General features: G+C 45.1%; 1 protein-coding gene across 2 annotated transcripts in view; it reads left to right on the top strand.

Annotated features, from left to right (window-relative positions):
• The first annotated feature begins 15,824 nt into the window (after positions 1 to 15,824).
• pcdh7a (protocadherin 7a) overlaps positions 15,825 to 21,780 on the top strand; it is a 58,182-nt gene continuing 52,226 nt past the window's right edge. The window contains exons 1-4 of one of the 2 annotated variants that reach the window (XM_080444697.1): positions 15,825 to 16,163; positions 16,566 to 16,797; positions 16,830 to 18,447; positions 18,785 to 19,979. In XM_080444697.1, coding sequence (XP_080300823.1) covers positions 17,015 to 18,447; positions 18,785 to 19,979 — 2,628 coding nt within the window. In that variant the 5' untranslated portion in view covers positions 15,825 to 16,163; positions 16,566 to 16,797; positions 16,830 to 17,014. Of the gene's footprint in view, positions 16,164 to 16,565; positions 18,448 to 18,784; positions 19,980 to 21,780 lie in introns of both variants that reach the window. The other variant, XM_080444696.1, reaches the window with a different exon arrangement.

Here is a 21,780-nt window from a genome sequence, read left to right as displayed (position 1 = left end):
TGTGTGTGTGTGTGTGTGTGTGTGTGTGTGTGTGTGCGTGCGTGCGTGCGTGCATGCGACGTGCGTGCGTGCGTGTGAGAGAGAGGGAGTGTGTGTGCGAGAGGGAGAGAGAGAGTTGGGGGCGAGAGAGAGGGAGAAGAGTGTTAAGTGCTTCATGAAGCGGTTCGTTTAATTTTTAATTAAACTTAGATTCATGCGGTAAAAGTACAGATGCATAAGAGCATAATTTTTGGTAAAAGACATATCCAGCTATTTTCCCAATAGACTTAAGGAACTGCTGTCGCTGAGCTTGTTAACACCTTTCATATGTTCCCACTGAATATATTTAGCATATCTGGAATATCTAATCTCCCATAGCTGCAGTTCAATATTAATTGACCCTTTCCTTTCAGCCAAATTGACTGTCTCACTAACCATTTCCTTTGCCAAGTAGTAAGTATGCAAGAAAATCTTAATTTTCTCCATCTCTAGAGCTTGTGGTAAAACTGGCACCCATCCTTTGCGTTGGCAGAAAAAGCTGAGTGGGCCCATCAACCATACAGTAAAATGCTGAACCTGGTTTAATTTTCCTGGCATCTTTAAACACTATATTATATTATTACTATAGAACCATATTTTAGGGCTAAAATAGCTCATCTAGTGTGAAAATAGCAGATATTGTCATGAATGATCGTGTGCCCATGTGTGACTGTTTGCCTCTGAGTGTGCCTCTGCCCCTCCCTTGCTCTGCTCTAGGAGTCTGATTGCCCTGAGTGCTGTCACCTGTGAGGACCACCTGGGCCTGGTCAGGGGAGCTGCTGAGACATAAATACTGTATTCTTGTACATTTCAGTGCTGGGTCATAGTTGTCTGATCAGGTTCTTTGTTGCCAGTGTTATGTTTAAGTTCAGTTATTGTGTTAGTTACTAGAGTTTTTATGTTAGTTATGTTGTGAGTATGTATTCTGGATGTGTGTATAAATTCTATTGTCTTTTATCTGTTAGTCAAGTTATCCTCATCTTCTACGTTTGTTTGAGTTCCTTGGGTACTATCACCAGTTCCTGACAGTATGACCCAGCCATCCATGGACCCAGCAGAACACCTTGGCCATCAGGTCACAGGGAGAGGATGGCCAAGGTGTATTGTCAATACTTCGGAGGTATAGGGCATGAGGCCTGCACCACCCTCATGCCCCATACCTCCAAAGTACTGTATGTGTTCCTGCCTGCACTGACCTGGGAGGCCAGCCTGCGCAGGGCCCTAACCTGACGACCAGCTTGTGCCCTCTGGTCCGCGTCGATGCGTCTCGACGATGACCCGCGCCAGAGTCCTGGTTGGCCGTTTTCCCTGATGTCCCCTCCCACCCTGACGACCAGCTTGTGCCCTCTGGTCCGCGTCGATGCGTCTTGATGATGACCCGCGCCAGAGCCCTGGCTAACTGTCTCCCCTGATGTCCTTCCTCCCTTGATGACCAGCATGTGCCCTCTGCTGAGCTCCGTGTTGATGCGTCTCTGTGATGACCCGCGCCATGAGCCCTTTGCTGGCCTCTTCCTCCCAGTCCTCCCTACCCTGCATAGACAATAAAGGTATCATGGACCGACAATATTGGACTGAATATTGGACACACACTGTGTGTGTGTGTGTGTGTGTGTGTGTGTGTGTGTGTGTGTGTGTGTGTGTGTGTGTGTGTGTGTGTGTGTGTGTGTGTGTGTGTGTGTGTGTGTGTGGGTCGGGCCCCTTACCTCATTTCATATCTTCATATCAAACAAACAACTCACAGTGAGGGAGGACAGACTGTCTTTCCACAGCTACAGGAGGCTCTATCTTCACTTACACACCTCTTCCACCAGGGGGCGAAAGGCACTAAGAAGGCAGCAGTGCCTGGATCCTTCAATGCGCATGTGTGAAACACGTTGACCCGGAAGTTACTGCGTGTTGTGATCGCAGTGAAAAACGTCTCATAAAGGAGGTGAAACCGTCTCATATAGGAGGTGAAAAACGTATCATAAAGGAGGTAAAAACCGTCTCATAGTGGAGGTAAAAACAATGGAGTCTGTACGGCTGAGGATAAATGAACACATGACGTCGGTGGGAGAGGAGATATTGTGTGTTTTGGACAAACAGCAGCGTGGTGCTGATGTTTGTTGTGTGAAGCTTGTCAGAGTGTTTGTGTTGGAGCGCCTCAGTGCGGCTGCAGAGTTCATGTGCAATCTCTTCCAGAGAGAGATAGAGACACTAGAAACTCTGCTGGAGAAACAAAACAAACTGCTGGACATTGATTGATATGGACATCGATATACACACTGCAGGTATGTCTGTTACACACACAACACCAAACTACACACTGCAGGTATGTCTGTTACACACAACATCAAACTACACACTATGTAACTAAGTCTGTTACACACACAACGTCAAACTAAACACTGCAGTTATGTCTGTTACACACACAACATACAACTACACACTGCAAGTATATCTGTTACATACACAACATCAAACTACACACTGCAGGTATTTGTGTTACAAACACAACATCAAACTACACACTGCAGGTATGACACAGTGTTTGATCATTGCTTGCAGGTCAATAGACCAGCCAGTATGCTCTGTTTTGATGACTGGGTTTAAGTCCTCATCCCATATTGCTGTGATTATTTCTGTAACCTCCACACACACACACACACACACACACACACACACACACACACACACACACACACACACACACACACAGAGTTATGGAATCCAATTGATTGAAATCCGTCTCCACGATGGAGTTTAATCCAGAGATCATCATTGGTTCCCATGTGAATCCTGAGATCTACGTGATTCTCACCGTTAATTTTTTTTTCTTTACACATCGTTGGTGTCGGGCAGAAACCTTGTATCTCCATATTTTAACATTTTTGTTTTTATGTACATTAATGCCCTAATTTATCATACTACAGTGTCAAACAAAAGTAGCCAAAATAGCAGATTTACAAGCTTTTTATCTGCTATTTTTGCTACTATTTGAATTAGAATTCAGCTTTCCACCTGCCGGCAACAATATTTTACCTGATTCTGTTATCTATCTTCTATATTATATCTATCAAACTGATTGGTTGTTTCAAATATTAAATAAAAAAATACTGCTTGCTAGATTTCATTTTGAGTTTAGATTTATAATTGTTGTTTTTTTATTAAACATTCTGGTTTATAATATGAATCAATTCTGGTTCAGTTTTATACAGGAGCTTTAGGCTGTTTATAAAATGTAATATGGTGAATATCTTATAGTTTCTATATAGTCTAATCCTTATTAATGTCACATCAACGTCCTTATTATTAAAGTCCTTATTCGTGTCAGAAAGTCCTTATTCTTAAAGTGTGTACGGTACTCCTTCATTCCAGACCAGTGTGTGGAGTCCAGTCTGCAGGTGAAGATCAGTTCTCCAGCCAGGACTGTTTCTATTAAACAGGAACCTAAAGACCACATTAAACAGGAACCTGAAGACCACCTGGATCTCAGTAAGTTTTAAGCATTTTTTCTTTATTACATTTTTTGGTGAAAGTGGGCCAGTACTGAGGGTGTAAAGATGAACTGATATGAATATTGATTTAAGCATTTACAATGTGACTACATTGATGCATGGACCCCTGCATCTACCTAAATGTACCATGAATTGGACGATGGTTCGGTTGTAAAATTATGAATGGGTTCACTGAAGCTGCGCAGTTAATTCTACTTCAGTATTAACTAACCTGCTGCAGAAGACTCACTGATCTAACATAAGCAAGTTATTACTTTCAAAATAATAGGGACCGCCTCTCATTCAGCTCGTCTCGCATATTCTCTGAGAGCTGCAATGTAAACAAACTACGGCCACACTATTTGCAGCACAGTGTGCAGTCAGGAGATAATGGATTCAAACCTTTTATAGAGTCTTTTTGTATGTTTTTCCTAGACTTCCTGCACGCCCCTGTGTGTAAAGAGGAGGTTTTACCTGAAGAGGAGTGGAGCTTCAGTCTAGTCCAGGAGGAACCACAACTTCCACAGATTAAAGAGGAACAGGAGGAGCTACTTCAAAGACCAGAAGAGGCTGGTGGGTCAACGTTGACATTACTAGCAGTGAAAAGTGAAGATGATGATGAAAACACAGAGACAGAGCCTGTAGCCAGCACCTCAACTGAACACATGAAAACACAAGCTGATGTAGAGGACTGTGGAACATCACAACCAACTAGTGATGACCAGCTCCTCTCTTCACACTGTTATGAATCGGACACTGAAGACAGTGATGAGTGGGAGGAGACGAGGGGAGATCAGTCAGCTTTAAAAACATTGAATGTGGGAGGACAGCACAAGCTGTCCCAGGACCTGAAATCGTCGAAACAAAATCACTCCATGAGGAGTCACGGAGAGAGGAAAAGTTTTAGTTGTACAGAGTGTGACAAAATATTTAATCGTAAGTCACATCTGAAGAGACACACAATGATTCACACAGGGGAAAAGCCCTTTGCTTGTACAGTATGTGGTAAAGGCTGGGCTCAAAAGAGTGATCTAAAAGCACACATGAGGACTCATACAGGTGAAAATCCCTTTTCTTGTACAGTATGTGGTAAAGGCTGTGCTCACAAGAGTGAACTAAAAACACACATGAGGACTCATACAGGTGAAAAGCCCTTTTCTTGTACAGTGTGTGGTAAAGGCTGTGCTCACAAGGGTGATCTAACAAGACACATGAGGACTCATACAGGTGAAAAGCCCCTTTCTTGTACAGTATGTGGTAAAGGCTGTGCTCAAACGGTTGATCTAAAAACACACATGAGGACTCATACAGGCGAAAAGCCATTTTCTTGTAAAGTTTGTGGTAAAGGCTTTACTCAGACGGGTAATCTAAAAACACACATGAGGACTCATACAGGTGAAAAGCCCTTTTCTTGTAAAGTTTGTGGTAAAGGCTTTACTCAGACGGGTAGTCTAAAAACACACATGAGGACTCATACAGGTGAAAAGCCCATTTCTTGTACAGTTTGTGGTAAAGGCTTTGTTGAAAAGGCTAAAGCAAAAAGACACATGAGCACTCATACAGGGGGAATGCCTTTAGTTTAAGACATATGACCATTCAGTCTAATCCTGGATGACAATGAGAAGGATACTATAGCAGATGAATCACCTAATCTGACAATATCAACATGACTGAATAAAATACAAATGAATGGTTTCTTGTGATGAATTTTGTTTATCTTGTGTATGGATCTCATTTTCTATTCAACATGACGGTATTTCATTTTTTTAAAATGTGTTTTATTTTTGTATTTGTCGTTATAGCATTATTCCCTCCAGCTCATTCACTAGTACAATATGAGCATCACTGTGTCTGTCCACATTCGTCAGGATTTAACAAGTCATATTCATTCATATTCATGCTATGATTATTATGTTCATTGATTTGCAGTAAATAATGGTGCAGTAAAGTACTGACAAGCTGCTAGGTTTGTGTAGCTGTTCACTGTGTGTTGACGTGTGTGTTATTTAGATTGTTACAATATCATAGTACATAGTATGGTAGATGCCAGGGAGATAGTGTACATCATCACTTAGTTTTATTACCTGCTTATATTATACAGAATTTTTGTTTTTATAAACTTTTATAAATCTGCTTTTAAAAATATGATTTTTTTGTTTTGTTGTGTTTTGTTTTGTTTAATAAAAGTTTCACCACCACAGTTCCTCTGTGTGCTATATCATTCAAATATTCAACTTCTTGTTTATGCCCAGAATGACAGGATATCCACAGGTTCTGTAGAAATGTTTAGCAATTATAGAAATAATAGTTATTAAATAAATTAAATAAAAACTCACAACGATGTGTTGTGAGCTTGTAGATATGTTCAACGTTCACTATTAAATAGTGTCTTAAATGGTTGGTTCATAATGGATTTGTGTGTACGTCTGAGACACCATCTGTATCTTTTGGGTTTCAGCTGAAAATGTTTGAGAACCATTGTCTGTTCTATCACAGTAATGTTACAATACAAGTGAGAAACCAGTACAAGTGAGAAAAACTGAACGGCAGGCGCCTGTTTTATCTACGCTAGATTGGCTATTTTCTGCGAATGGAAGAATCTAGGGTCCATGTGGTTACGTATTTTTGCTTAAATCATTAAGGCATTAAAGCATCTGCCCTGTGCCTAAATAGAATAGCATATCGTCGGTGTCCAGGACGAACCAGCAAACTCCATTTTCAGTAAATCAACGCTATTGAACACCCTTTACGTCTGTGTAAAAAAAAACGTTTGAACCAATGAAAAGTATGAAAAAACGTCTCTGACAAAACCTAACAACTCCATTGGATCCTCAAACTGTCCGTCAACACCATGCAACTCCCCCGCTCTCCTCTTCTACAGGCAGAGCGCGCTGGCGCAGTGAGAGAGGAGGAGCAAGCAGCACATAAACAAATTAAACGGCAGGGTTTTTCTCCCCGTAGTCTGTTAAAACTATGTGATGCTGAAACGTGATTGCACGTTAGGTAACCAGACTATCCCTCTCCCGGCGCAGCTACTGCCACTCAAGTGTTGAATTGCAATGCATTGCGAGCTTGTAGATTACCTATTTTCTATGAATGTTTGCCTAATATGACATGCCCAGAATAGGGTTGCTAGGGTTCATGTGGTTAGCTCATTTTGCTGGGGTCCCCCTGAAACACCCTAAACCAAAGGACCCCCTGTTTTTTTGTATATAAATTAGAGTGAAAATCTGCAGACAGGGATTTGGAGACTCTTTAGGGTATTGAGACGATAATGCTTAATATAATTTTTTAAGCATTAATATAATATAATCTCCTCTCCTGTCTATTTTCAGGATTTGGCTGATCAAGGCACTTTGCACTGCACACAGAGTGGGGGAGTGTTTACTAATGAATGACATTGTTTCAGTACTTTTAAATGTTGAGTTTCTACTACCAAACACATGGGATGCACCAAACAGATATCAGTATATCAATCATGGTGTCTCTAGTTAGTTCTTAATTTGCCATATTGTAGATCATTGGATCTCAATGTAGGATTTTGGGGACCTCCAGGGATCCTTGACAGGGTTCCAGGTGGTGCCCAGCAGAGTGGTTGATAGTTAATATTCATCATTCTAATATATAATATAAATACAACAAGAGAACTATTTTGATGAAAAACAAAACAAAAACATTCTGGTTCATAATGTGAATCAATTTAGTTTGGTTCAGTTTTATACAGGAGTATTACGTGGCTTATAAAGAATGTCACTGTGATCTCCATACAAGGTATTATGGACCGACAATATTGGACTGAATCATTCCTAATAACAAAAATGTCCTTAGATTTGGGTTCCAGAGATAAACATCTTGTCAAATGGAGTTATGTGGTCTAATTCAAATCTAATGTGGGGTTTTTGAGTTTGAGAATCACAGTGTGTAGATCAAAGACAACCAAGACTAGATACTAGAATGTGTAAATTGGGCGATACTTGGAGACAATGACACACCTACAGTCTGTGCTGTGCCAAGTGGGCCGGTCAGGCACATTTGAAATGCAAATAAGACCACAATGAGGTATAGTGTGTGTGTGTGTGTGTGTGTGTGTGTGTGTGTGTGTGTGTGTGTGTGTGTGTGTGGGGGGTGTGTGTGTGTGTGGGGGTGTGTGTGTGTGTGTGTGTGTGTGTGTGTGTGTGTGTGTGTGTGTGTGTGTGTGTGTGTGTGTGTGTGTGTGTGTGTGTGTGTGTGTGTGTATGTGTGTGTGTGTGTGTGTGTGTGTGGGTCCGGCCCCTTACCTCATTTCATATCTTCATATCAAACAAACAACTCACAGTGAGGGAGGACAGACTGTCTTCCCACAGCTACAGGAGGCTCTATCTTCACTTAGGGGCGAAAGGCTTTAAGAGGGCAACAGTGGCTGGATCCTTCAATGCGCATGTGTGAAACACGTTGACCAGGAAGTAAGTGCGTGTTGTGATCTTGGTGATAACTCTATGTGAAAAACGTGTCATAAAGGAAGTAAAAACGTGTCAAATGGAGGTCAAAACAATGGAGTCTGTACGGCTGAAGATAAATGAACACATGACGTCGGTGGGAGAGGAGACATCAGACATACAGGCAGGTAGATACACAATCCCAGACATGGGTGACCAGTCCTAACCCATGCCCAATGCCGGGCCCACATGGTCTGCATATGGGCTAACTGGAAGTGGGATGGAAGTGGGCAGGCCCATGTGGTTCCCACATGGTCTGCATATGGGCTAACTGGAAGTGGGATGGAAGTGGGCAAGCCCATGTGGTTCCCACATGGTCTGCATATGGGCTAACTGGGAGTGGGATGGAAGTGGGCAAGCCCATGTGGTTCCCACGTAGTCTGCATGTGGGCTAACCGGCATGGGTTGGAAGTGGGCAAGCTCTAGCCTCTATGTAGATGAGACGTAAACTTAATCTGTGTGTGTGTGTGTGTGTGTGTGTGTGTGTGTGTGTGTGTGTGTGTGTGTGTGTGTGTGTGTGTGCGTGTGTGCGTGTGTGTGTGTGCGTAGGTTTGCTGTGTTCAGCGCATAGATATCTATACACATAGAACTGTTCTGACTGCTGCTGCTCATTCCAACTGCAGAGCTTCACTTTCTATGCTTATAATGTCTATGCTGACTGAGCTACGCTTCCACGCTCGACGGGATCATCGATGTACAAGCCCACAAGCGTTGTGGAGGTAAGTTGTTGTGCGTTTGTAGATCGGCGATTTTTTACGCGCGATACCGTCGTGCGTCGAAGTATAAACCAAGCTCATTGAGCCATGAAAAGCATCACAACTCATTGAGTTCTCAACGGATTTACACACGGTTTGGTTTGTATGATACAGGATTATTCTGGCTGTAAACATAATATAGTATAGCCTAACTTATAAAAGTTAGTTATTGCAGTGAGAGGATATGAATCATATAATACAGCAGTATTTTAATATTAGTCAAAAAGGTACAAAAAGGTGTGCTTGCACATATTTTCACAAATTGGTACCACCTGTGACCATATTTATTTATTTTTTATTACTATGTCATAGCTTATATTTTGATATGATAAATATGCCAATATAGTAGCACAAACCTACCCCCATGCCCACTTAGCCCATATATAGCCCTTATGGAACCCACTTTTGTCATACCAGTCCTAACCCATGCCCACTTAGCCCGTACATAGCCCATATGGAACCCAGACATGGGTGACCAGTTCTAACCCATGCCCACTTAGCCCACACATAACCCTTATGGGACCCAGACATGGGTGACCAGTTCTAACCCATGCCCACTTAGCCCGTACATAGCCCATATGGAACCCACTTTTGTGATACCAGTTCTAACCCTCTAATCGCTTTTTTTTTTAAACAAAATATATATATTCCAACTTGCTTTTTGACGCTGAATCCAACAGTGCCAGTCTCAAAGCTGCACGACCCCTAGGGGCCAAGATAATCATAATTAACTGTCTCAAAGGCTTGGAAAAGTCATTTTTCAAAATCAAACACCAGATTCTGGGTCAGTGTGTTGCCCAGAACGCGCCCATATAACTTTCGTCATACACAGCCTTACGGTTCTCCTTAATTAGCTGGGGTCAAGGGGCTATCTTCTGCGCGTTATATCTCGATAACGATGATTTTTTGGAATCCGCATTTTGGATATGTCGTACAGCTCATTAAGGCGCACGCGTGGATGCCCTTGGTGTCCCGATCCGACATTCCTACGAGAGAAATGTTTTTTGAAGTTTGCATTCACTATGGTCTAAAGGTCTAACACTCTATGTAGCTCCCTGAAAGTAGAGGACTCTGCGTGGGAGTGTCATACGAGAAAGGCGAAGACATCAACGCGTGCGCCTTTGCGAGCTTTACAACATATCCGAAAGGCGGATTCTAAAAACGTATCGTTATCGAGATATTACGCTTTTTTGCACGTTCTAAGTCGACATTTGGTGACCAGTTCTAACCCATGCCCACTTAGCCCGTGCATAGCCCATATGAGACCCATACATGGGTGACCAGTTCTAACCCATGCCCACTTAGCCCACACATAGCCCATATGGAACCCACTTTTGTGCTACCAGTTCTAACCCATGCCCACTTAGCCCATACATAGCCCTTATGGGACCCAGACATGGGTGACCAGTTCTAACCCATGCCCACTTAGCCCGTGCATAACCCATATGAGACCCATACATGGGTGACCAGTTCTATATACCATTATATACTGCATACACATTATTGCTGTACTATATTATATTATCATATACTATCTTACACTATTATATTTGCTACTATTGTTATTGTTACTACTTGCACTGTATCTCTTTCTGTCTCTCCTCTGTCTCTCCCTCTCTGTCTCTTCTTTCCCCCGACACGGTCGAGGCAGAAGGCCGCCACCCTAGAGCCTAGGGTCTGCCTGACGTTTCTTCCAGTTAAGAGGGAGTTTTTCGTTGCCACTGTCGCAAAATTGCTTGCTCAGGGTGGGATGTCGGGTCTCTTCTCTACATGTAAAGTGTCTTGAGACAATTTGTTGTGATTTGACACTTTAATAAAATTGAATTGAATTGAATTGAATTAACCCATGCCCACTTAGCCCACACATACCCCATATGGAACCAACTTTTGTGCTACCAGTTCTAACCCATGCCCACTTAGCCCATACATAGCCCTTATGGGACCCAGACATGGGTGACCAGTTCTAATCCATGCCCACTTAGCCCGTACAAAGCCCATATGAGACCCAGACATGGGTGACCAGTTCTAACCCATGCCCACTTAGCCCGTAAAAAGCCCATGTGAGACCAAGTACAGGGTGATCAGTTCTAACCCAAGCCCACTTAGCCCATATATAGCCCATATGGAACCCACTTTTGTGACACCAGTTCTAACCCATGCCCACTTAGCCCGTACATAGCCCATATGGGACACAGAAAAGGGTGACCAGTTCCAACCCATGCCCACTTAGCCCACATATAGCCCATATGAGACCCAGACATGGGTGACCAGTTCTAACCCATGCCCACTTAGCCCGTGCATAGCCCATATGAGACCCAGACATGGGTAACCAGTTCTAACCCATGCCCACTTAGCCCACACATAGCCCATATGGAACCTACTTTTGTGATACCAGTTCTAACCCATGCCCACTTAGCCCATACATAGCCCTTATGGGACCCAGACATGGGTGACCAGTTCTAACCCATGCCCACTTAGCCCGTACATAGCCCATATGGGACACATAAAAGGGTGACCAGTTCCAACCCATGCCCACTTAGCCCACATATAGCCCATATGAGCCCCAGACATGGGTGGCCAGTTCTAACCCATGCCCACTTAGCCCACACATAGCCCATATGGAACCCACTTTTGTTATACCAGTTCTAACCCATGCCCACTTAGCCCATACATAGCCCATATGAGACCCAGACATGGGTGACCAGTTCTAACCCATGCCCACTTAGCCCACACATAGCCCATATGGAACCCACTTTTGTGATACCAGTTCTAACCCATGCCCACTTAGCCCATACATAACCCATATGAGACCCAGACATGTGTGACCAGTTCTAACCCATGCCCACTTAGCCCACATATAGCCCATATGAGACCCAGACATGTGTGACCAGTTCTAACCCATGCCCACTTAGCCCACACATAACCCTTATGGGACCCAGACGTGGGTGACCAGTTCTAACCCATGCCTACTTAGCCCACACATAACCCATATAGAACCCACCAAACTTGCCCAGTTCAAGCCCGCGCCCACTTAGCCCATATAGAACCTATATGGAACCCACTACAATTGCCCAGTTCAAGCTCATGCCCAATTGGTACCCATGTAGCCCACATGTGCCCCACATGGGGCCCAGGTGGACATGTTGGCTGGGTGCCTGCCCGAGGGTCTCATTTTCTGCGTCTGTTTGACTTCCTGCACTTGGGTCCTATAACACCAGTTCCTGACAGATACAAGCTCACAACATGTCGCATGTCGAACTTGTAGATCAGCTATTTTCAGCAAAGATATTGGGGGCCTATTAGAGCCCTTGGGAATCCGGTCTAAGTAGCTATAGGTTTTAAGTGGTTAATTATAGGCCTATTTCATTCTAAGACTTCTGGAGAAGTCCAACCTTGCATCTCCTATAGCCTACCTGTTCTGCAGGTGTGCAAAAATACATTTTCTACTAAATCAATTAGGCTAATTGAAAATGTAGGCCTATTACTATATTCATAAGTTCCAACCCTATAGGGCTCAGTTAACTTTTTCAATAGCCTATTTATTAGAAATGTGATTGAATTGAAGGAGAATTTAAACTAAAAAGCAGGCGAACGCGTACACACGCATGCACGTGCACGCGCGCGCACACACACACACACACACACACACACACACACACACACACACACACACACACACACACACACACACACACACACACACACGCACGCACGCACAGGCACACACACACATGAATGAGCTCTCCGCGATTGATTGCGAGGGAAATCAAAGCGCACCGATCGAACAACAGAGGGCGCTAGGAAGCACGTGCCGAAACGCCTCCTTCGAATGTTGTACAGAATGCTAAGTAGTGTGAGGACCTACACAATGTACACGTCTCCGTTTCCCCTGATGCCGCGAGACAAGCAGCGTTGCCATGTCCGCTTATTATAAGCGACTTTGGGCTTGTTTTTCTGTAAAGTTGCTTGTACATATTGGTAGTTGTTGCGGTTTTTTGGGCTTGTTTCTAAAGTGTCGTTGGTTATTTAGACTTGTTTCCTAATGTTGTTTAAATCAGTGGTTCTCAGACGTTTTCATGTCAAGGACCACCAGATTAATATGTCACTTGTAGGTTCCTGTGTAGACCCTCACCCAACCTTCTGAGAATATTTTGTGCCAGAGAGACCCACATACACGATTTTGTGGATTTGAAAATATTCCTAATTTTTCACCTTTTCCAAGATTTTTCTTTGAAAATAGCAGATCTATAAGCTATTAAAGTACATCGGCTATTTCAAATAGCCAATGGTCGAGTGCTCATGTGGCATAGTCGCTTCTTTTGGGCTTGTTTTCATAGACCTGGTTGCTTATTTCTCTCGCACAATCTGGCAACTCTGAAGCGAAGGGGGGGGGGGGTAGAGAGAGAGAGAGAGAGAGAGAGAGGGAGAGGGAGAGAGAGATGTCATATTTGGCTGCTGTATCGTTTGACCTGCAGCTTTCGGCCAGTTATTCACTAACAGGCAGTCTGTCTCTCTCCTCTTCACAATGTGCACAGCAGAGAGAGAGAGAGAGAGAGAGAGAGAGAGAGAGAGAGAGAGAGAGAGAGAGAGAGAGAGAGAGAGAGAGAGGGGAACCCCCATCTTCCCACTCAGCTCACTCGGTCGGTTCGTTTGGGGATGTATTGTAAATCGGCCTGAGTGCGAAATGCCCAGAACTGTCACAGGGAGGGAGGGGTTTAGAGCGAGGTAGTAGTAGACCACTACATCCATACTGATGAGATGGAGCAGAACTTCTCCACATGTAATATAGATCTACTGTACAGTGGCTCTATGAGCGGAACATCTCCACATGTATATAGATCTACTGTTGCTCTGGTCCATAGCCTTTCGGGTTCTCTTCTCGTTTAGAAGAGAACCCGAAAGGCATATGGACCAGAGCTAGATCTACTGTATAGTGGCTCTATGAGCAGAATCTCCCCTCGTGTTATAGATCTATCTATCTATCATAGGCTCTATGTGCCGGACATCTCCTCATGTGTATAGATCTACTCTACAGTATATAGTGAAGCACGCACGTCAGAGCGTGCAGCCCGGATGGATGGATGCTGCAATGCGCTCACCGAGCAGCGCGTGCTGCTGGCTGCCGCGGGTCGTCCCGACGAGAGAGAGACATCCGACCGATGCTACTAGTGGCGCGTGTGCGTGTGTGTCGTGTGTGTGTGTGTGTGTGTGTGTGTGTGTGTGTGTGTGTGTGTGTGTGTGTGTGTGTGTGTGTGTGTGTGTGTGTGTGTGTGTGTGTGTGTGTGTGTGTGTGTGTGTGTGTGTGTGATAGAGAGAGAGAGAGAGAGAGAGAGAGAGAGAGAGAGAGAGAGAGAGAGAGAGAGAGAGAGAGAGAGAGAGAGAGAGAGAGAGAGAAAGAAAGAAAGAAAGAGAGAGAGAGTCTGTGTGATGCTGCTGCTGCAGTCAGACAAAGGGTTACTTACTTTAGTATTCCAGAGGGACAACAAGAAACAAAAAACAACTGCAGTAAAATATAGGAAACCTCATCTATCAAGATCTTATAGGTCCTATATAAAATATTTAGCCATATTATTATTATTATTATTATTATTATTATTATTATTACATTTATTATTATGCCTATTATCAGGCTATTATTATTATTTCAATCATGATTGGTTTGATTATTATTTATACTCTGCAATCTTCGTGCAGCCTCCTCCAATAGCCTATCAGTGTTGAAATGTTGTTCGCAATGTCACAAAGTGATCACACATAGTGAAGCATTCCAGAAGCATATGGGCCTTGTCTTTGTGTTGGTCTAGATGTCCTACAGCCTAAATGTGCGCTCCCCCAGAAAAGACTGAATTAAGTGTTCTTTTCTCGCCCCAGTAAAACTGCTGAGATTGCAGAATTATAAGTAAGTATATTGGGCTCTACTTCTATTAGCCACACATCTCTCTCTCTCTCTCTCTCTCTCTCTCTCTCTCTCTCTCTCTCTCTCTCTCTCTCTCTCTCTCCCCCCACCCATCCTATAAGTGTGCACGTGAATAAAGATATTTTCCACACAAGAGCCGTCAGTAGCCGGGACACCGAGCCATTTAATCTCGCTATGACAGGGAGGAGGAGAGGTCTGTCCCCCCCCCTCCGTAACCCAAACACACACACGGCGACCCAACACCGCCTCATGCCTCTCTCTCCCGTTACAGCTCAACGATCAAGTTACGCACGCCGGCCAGGGAAATGTTGCAGTGAACGGAGAGAGAGAGCGAGATAGAGAGAGAGAGCGAGAGAGCGAGAGAGAGAGAGAGAGAGAGAGAGAGAGCGAGAGAGCGAGAGAGAGAGAGAGAGAGAGAGAGAGAGAGAGAGAGAGAGAGAGAGAGAGAGAGAGAGAGAGAGAGAGGGGGGGGGGGCGAGAGAAGAGAGAGGAGAGAGGAGAGAGAGAGGAGAGAGAAGAGAGAGAGTAAGAGAGAGAGAGAAAGAGAGAGAGAGAGAGAGAGAGAGAGAGAGAGAGACTGCAGCATCATTTGAGAGCAGCAGCACCAGTGTTGCCATGTCCGCTTATTATAAGCGAATTTGGCCTTTTTTTCTGTAAAGTTCCTTGTAAATATTAATATTTACAAACCATAGGTTTTTCTGGGCTTGTTTCTAAGGTGTAGTTGCTTATTTGGGCTTGTTTCCTAATGCTGTTTAACCCAGTGTTTCTCAAACATTTTCAAGTCAAGGACTCCCCAAATTAATATGTATTTGTCTGTGGACCCCCATCTGAAAATATTAGAGATATATACAAGATTTGTGTCATTCCAATGTTTCAATTTTTTCCCCTAATTTAAGAAAGAATTCTTTGAAGATTGTTTTTTTTTTAAATAGCATACAAGCTCACAACGTGTCGCGTTGTGAGTTTGTAGATCGGCTATTTTCAAAAAAAGATGTTCGAAGAATTTTTTGTAGGTTTAAAGTGCTCATGTGACCTTAAATAAGTTGCTTCTTTTGGGCTTGTTTTCCTAGACCCGGTTGCTTATTTCTCCATGTAAACCTGGCAACACTGAGCAGCACAAGCAGTGCAGTAGAGAAGGTGCAGGTGAGAGAGAGACAGCGAGGAGGAGAGAGAGAGAGAGACAGTGAGGAGGAGGCGCATGTGGAGAATGCGGGACTCTTGGAAAAAAAAAGACGCATTTTACTCGGTTTATTGCAGAAAAAGATCACAACGAGCCATCACCACGGAATTACACTTATAACCGGTGCTGATGTCGGAGTTTCTCGCCTTTTGAGTGGCGTCATTTTCCCAGTCGGGTTATTTATTTGTTTATTTTTTATTTTTTTTGCCCCCAAGAAGTCGGTTTGAAGAGCACACTCTTTGGTCTGTGTAACTTGCGTGAAGGAATCCAACGGCTTTGGCACGTTGCTTCACTGCGGGAAAACCACCACAACGGCTGCCCACTGACTCAAATTGGAGCCAGGTAAGAAAGAAAAGGCAGAAATGAAAACTATTATGAATGACAGCATCCTTTAAAGACTTTTGACTTTTTAATCTGGCTTTTTATGCCTTTTTTTGTGAACAGTGCGTTATAATTTCCTGGGCGCTCGGAGGAGCCGGAGACTATATGAGTGTGTGATAGTTTTTTTTCCTCTCTCTTTTGTGTAGGCTTAGTGCTGCATTGCAGTTTATAAGTGTAAAACGCGAGAAAAGCCCAGTGTCCCAAATGGTAATCGGAGTAGGCCAATTACAAAACGGCATTATAAACTGATAAGGATCCCTGAGAGACAACGGGATAATTCCCCCCTGAACGAGAAACAGTGAGAGTCAAGTGGATTATAATCACAGTCGGGTGAATTACAGTAGTTTTCTTCTTTCTCTGCAGGGTGGATTTTTTTTCTCTCTCTCCCTTCTTCCCATCCTTGTATTCTGAACAGTGTGATGCCACGGGGGAATTACAACACACAACTTGAAACGCTTATTGAAAAGAGAAGGAGGGGAATAAATGAAGCATCCGTTCAACTGAAGTAAAGTATCCAACAGTGTGAGGAACAGTGCTCAGAAGAGAAGCAAGGCACACAGAGAGAGAGAGAGAGAGAGAGTGAGAGTGTGTGTGTGTGTGTGTGTGTGTGAGAGAGAGAGACTGCAGAGAGCTGGAGGCTGAGGGAGAGAAGACAGAGGGAGAGAAGACCACGCTGTGAGGCTCACAAGGAACGGAGATTTACGGATGATACTACAACAAAAAGAGAGGGAAGAAATACGGCTGTAGAGCAATAAAAGCCCTAGAGACACAGTCAGTGGGAAAGAGAGAGAGAGGGAGAGGACGGCTGAGCCATGCGGAGGCTTGGTGCAGTGCACTCCTCCGCGGCGGAGGCTCTCAGCCTCATGGTCGTACTGCAGCTGCTGACTCAGCTGCCGACTGCCGACTCAGCTCTCCGGTACCGTGTGGCGGAGGAGGGACCACCTGACGTCAAGATAGGCAACGTGGCCGCCGACCTGGGCCTCACGGCAGGCACCGGCAACGGGGACGTCACCTTCGCGCTGGAGAGCGGCTCTGAGTTTTTCAAGATAGACAACGTGACAGGTGAGCTGACCACGGGAGCACGGCGGATTGACCGTGAGAAGCTCCCTCAATGTCAGATGATCTTTGACGAGAACGAGTGCTTCCTGGACTTTGAGGTGTCGGTGATCGGGCCGCTCCAGAGCTGGGTGGACCTGTTCGAGGGCCGTGTGGTTATCACGGACATCAACGACAACACCCCGTCTTTCCCCTCCCCTGTGCTTCAGCTCTCAGTTGAGGAGAACAGGCCAATAGGGACCCTGTACCTTCTGCCCACGGCAACCGACCGTGACTTTGGACGTAACGGTATTGACAGATATGAGCTGATTCAGGATGGTGGTGCTGGGTCAAGTTCAAGTACAAGGCGCACAGTAGCAGCCAACCCGAGTAGCAGAGTGGATGCAGGAGTCGCCGCCGACCGAAGGAGTAGAACAGGTGAAAATGGAGGAGGAGGTGCACGGAGCAGTGTATTTGAGCTGCAAGTTGCAGATACCCCAGACGGTGAGAAGCAACCACAACTAATCGTGAAGGGCCCACTGGATCGCGAGCAGCGAGACTCATACGAGCTTGTCCTGCGGGTCAGAGATGGGGGGAACCCACCTCGCTCGTCCCAAGCCCTGCTCCGTGTTGCCATCACTGACGTGAACGACAACAGCCCACGGTTCGAGAGGGCCGTGTATGAGGCTGAAATGGCGGAAAATGCTCCACCTGGAACACCTGTGCTGCAGGTAAGAGCATCAGACCGCGACGTGGGCGTCAACGGACAGGTGGAGTACGTCTTCGGAGCTGCCACAGAGTCGGTCAGGCGTCTGCTGAGGTTGGACGAGGCCTCTGGATGGCTGAGCGTCCTCCACCGGATTGACAGGGAAGAAGTGGCCCAGTTGAGATTCACAGTAACAGCCAGGGACAGGGGCCAGCCGCCGCGCACTGACCGAACCACCGTGGTCTTGGCTGTCCGAGATGAGAACGACAACGTCCCCGTTGTGGAGATCCGCAAAATTGGACGGATACCCGTTCGTGACGGGGCGGCCCTGGTGCCAGAAAATGTCCTGGTGGACACCCCGGTGGCTCTGGTTCAGGTGTCCGATCGAGACCAGGGGGAGAATGGGGCTGTCACGTGCACAGTGGTGGGAGATGTCCCGTTCACACTGAAACCAGCTGGAGAAACGGCTCTACCGCCTCTGCCTGCGGATGAAGCCTTTGACAGGTATTGCCAAAATGCAGCACACAGCACCGTGCAACATCATGAATATATTCTTTAAAATATTTATCTTTCACCCTTTCTACATATCAAGAGCCTTTGTGCATGTATCTCTAATATTGTAATTCACCATTCACCATTATTTCAACCACTCAATACAGTAGATGTGACTGAATTAATGGTGGGGGGGGGTGGGGGGGTGGGAGGGCGGCTTAACAAACTAGATTATCAGATTTAATTTGCAGATTAATAATAATGAAAATCAAAAATCTTTCAAATTCACCAAAATATGGAAGCAAATAACAATGAGACATATTGTCTGTTTTTCTGTCTGTCTTCACAGAAACAAGAAAAAATACTTCCTGCACACCTCTGCTCTGCTTGACTATGAAGCCACCAAAGAGTACAGCGTCACCATTGTGGCAGTAGATTCCGGAAGCCCCAGCCTGTCCAGTAATAGTTCGCTGATGGTGCGAGTCGTGGACATCAACGACCATGCTCCAACCTTTGCCCAGAGTATGGTGGAGGTCCACTTCGCAGAGAACAACTCACCTGGCGAAAGGGTGGTGACTGTGGTCGCCACAGACGCGGACAGTGGCAAGAATGCAGAGATCGCCTACTCTTTGGATCCATCCGTCAATGGGGCATTTTATATAGACACAGATAATGGCGATATCCGCGCGTCTGGCATTCTGGACCGTGAGGCGCGGGAGAGGTATGAGTTCCGGGTCATCGCCAAAGACAAAGGCACCCCATCTCTGCAGGGCTCAGCAACCGTCGTCGTGCAGGTGACGGACCGCAACGACAACGCTCCAAAGTTTGTCCAGGAAATCTTCACCTTCTACGTCAAGGAGAACCTCCTTGCCAACAGTCCGGTTGGCATGGTGACCGTAACGGATGCAGATGAAGGAGACAATGCAGAGTTGAGTCTGTTTGTGGAGATGGACGGAGACGAGGAGAAGACGGCAGGAGTGGGCGGCGGAGGAGGAGAGAAGAGCGAGGGAGAGAACGGCGAGAGAAATCAAGAGGAGGTGTTTTCCATAGAGAACAACACAGGCACTATCTTCTCCTCGGCCTCGTTTGACAGAGAAAGGCTTTCGTCCTACACCTTCCGTGTCCGCGCTGTGGATGGAGGGGAGCCTCGCAAAACGGCCACTGCGACCGTGTCACTCTTTGTGACAGATGAGAACGACAATGCCCCCTCGGTCACGTCTCCCACCAACGAGTCCTATACCCTCCTCCCGCCAGCCAGCAGTGCCCGCACCATTGTCAGGACTGTTACGGCCACGGACTCAGACACGGGCCCCAACGCAGACCTCCGCTACGCCCTGGTAGGGGGCAACCCCTTCAGGCTGTTTGAGATCGGCCACAGCAACGGGGTGATCACCTTGGCGGAGCCTCTGGAGAGGCGCCACAGAGGGCTGCATCGTCTGGTGGTGCGGGTCAACGACAGTGGGGTGCCCTCGCTCTGCACCACCGCCCTCGTTCATGTCTTCATCAACGAGAGCTTGGCCAACGCCACGGTGGTGGACGCACAGGTAATATATCCTTGAGTGTTACTTGCTTGTTGTTGTTTTTTGTGAAGAAGAACAGATATGGTAATGTGTGAGTTAAACAGAGTGAAACATCTTGGGGGACAGAGAGAGAGAGAGAGAGGCAGAGAGAGGAAAAAAGGCAGAGAGACAGAAAGGCAGAGAAAGAGAGAGATATAGGCAGAGAGAGAGAGAGAGAGAGGGGGGGGAGAGAGAGAGACAAAGTGGTAAGCCAAATTAATGCCATTGTCATAGCCCACAGCAAAACCCAGAGATTAAAAGTGGATCTACAAGGGTACATTTTTACATTCAGGATTCTGCGGTGTCCTCCCTGCCATTTAAATAATGACCACAATGATTGCACATCACAGTGGTGAACACACAGGTAATGGCTAATGATTATAGCTGTTTAAACTAAAGTGGTGGAGGGGGAAAAAAAAGATTATTTTCCCAATAGAATGAGATGATAACTGCATCATTTCCAAAGTCTGTGGGGTGTTGCAATTTTTTTCCCACTTTTACAGAAAAATAATTGTGTGTATTTGTCCCAGATAAAGAACTCAATTTCTCCTTTGAAGGCTGTTGGTGTTGCCAATTTATTTGTAGTTTCTATCTAAGTGAACCTTTTTTTACTGTGGCCAGCTTGCTTTTATGTTTTATGTAATGGCCTTTTAGTCAAAAACAAAACCGTATTACTGAAGTGCTTCTTTTTATGATACAGATTTTATGGAAAGCAGAGCTCCAAAGTATAGAGAGAGAGAGAGAGAGAGAGAGAGAGAGAGAGAGAGAGAGAGAGAGAGAGAGAGAGAGAGAGAGAGAGAGAGAGAGAGAGAGAGAGAGTCCACCTGGCCCAGATCTGGTCCTGGATGATCAGTTGAAACATTTCATATAAAGTTGCTCTCCAGCCACATTTTTAGCCCTTCTTCTCTTTAAGTTGCTCTCCAATAACGGACTCAGAGACAGTCCATTATTTGAGGCAGATATCTCAAAACTGTCATGGTTGTTAAGAAAGTAAGGAAATGAGAAACTAAGCTAGTGTGTGCGCGTGTGTGTGATTAAATGCAGAAACATCTATGGCTTCTGAACTTTACAGCAGAAGCTGTATTCACCGTGAGGTGCAGTGGTGATTGACTGAATTAGCACACTTTGCTGTTGGAACCTGGTGATGAACTACACCAGTAAATGTAGGTTATGTTCTGCTGTTGGAAATCATCCTTCATGTCCTCAGTTACTATGGACAGCACACTCCATGAAACGTTCTCAAATAACTCTATTTCCAGATAAGTAACAGCACTTCTCTTTTGCTCCTGTTTACAGACTTGCTTTTGTCGATGCATGGGTTTATAGCCTAAAGAAATATCACCTCTGTGGCCTTGTGGTCAGACTGTTTGCTTTGCTAGTCATAGTTTTGTGGGTTGAAGTGCCATTTGAATCATGGATAGCTTGCATCAAGTTGCCCCTGAGGAAAGGCCCGCGGCGGCACTTGTAACTAGAGATAAAGGTTAACACCGTACTGTTTGTAGACACTTCAGACGGAGATCAATCTTAACATTTTGATTCATCTCTCAAGGTGTTCAAAACAATTTGTTGGTGTTCTGAAGTATCATGACATTATTAACCCTTTCAGACCATCTATTAACACATCTATGTCATTTTAAGATTTCTTTGGGCTATTAAAAAATAGCAGATCTACAAGCTCATAGCGCGGCACAGAGTTGTAGAGCTTGTAGATCTGCTATTTTTGAAAAATCGTGAAAATGTGTGCAAATCTTTGAATATATATATATATATTTAAAGCACACATTTT

Source organism: Gymnoscopelus braueri (assembly GCF_963280865.1).
Source record: "Gymnoscopelus braueri genome assembly, chromosome: 2".
NCBI lineage: Eukaryota > Metazoa > Chordata > Actinopteri > Myctophiformes > Myctophidae > Gymnoscopelus > Gymnoscopelus braueri.
Note: the sequence above shows the minus strand (reverse complement) of the source record. Positions and strands in the feature narration are given on the sequence as shown.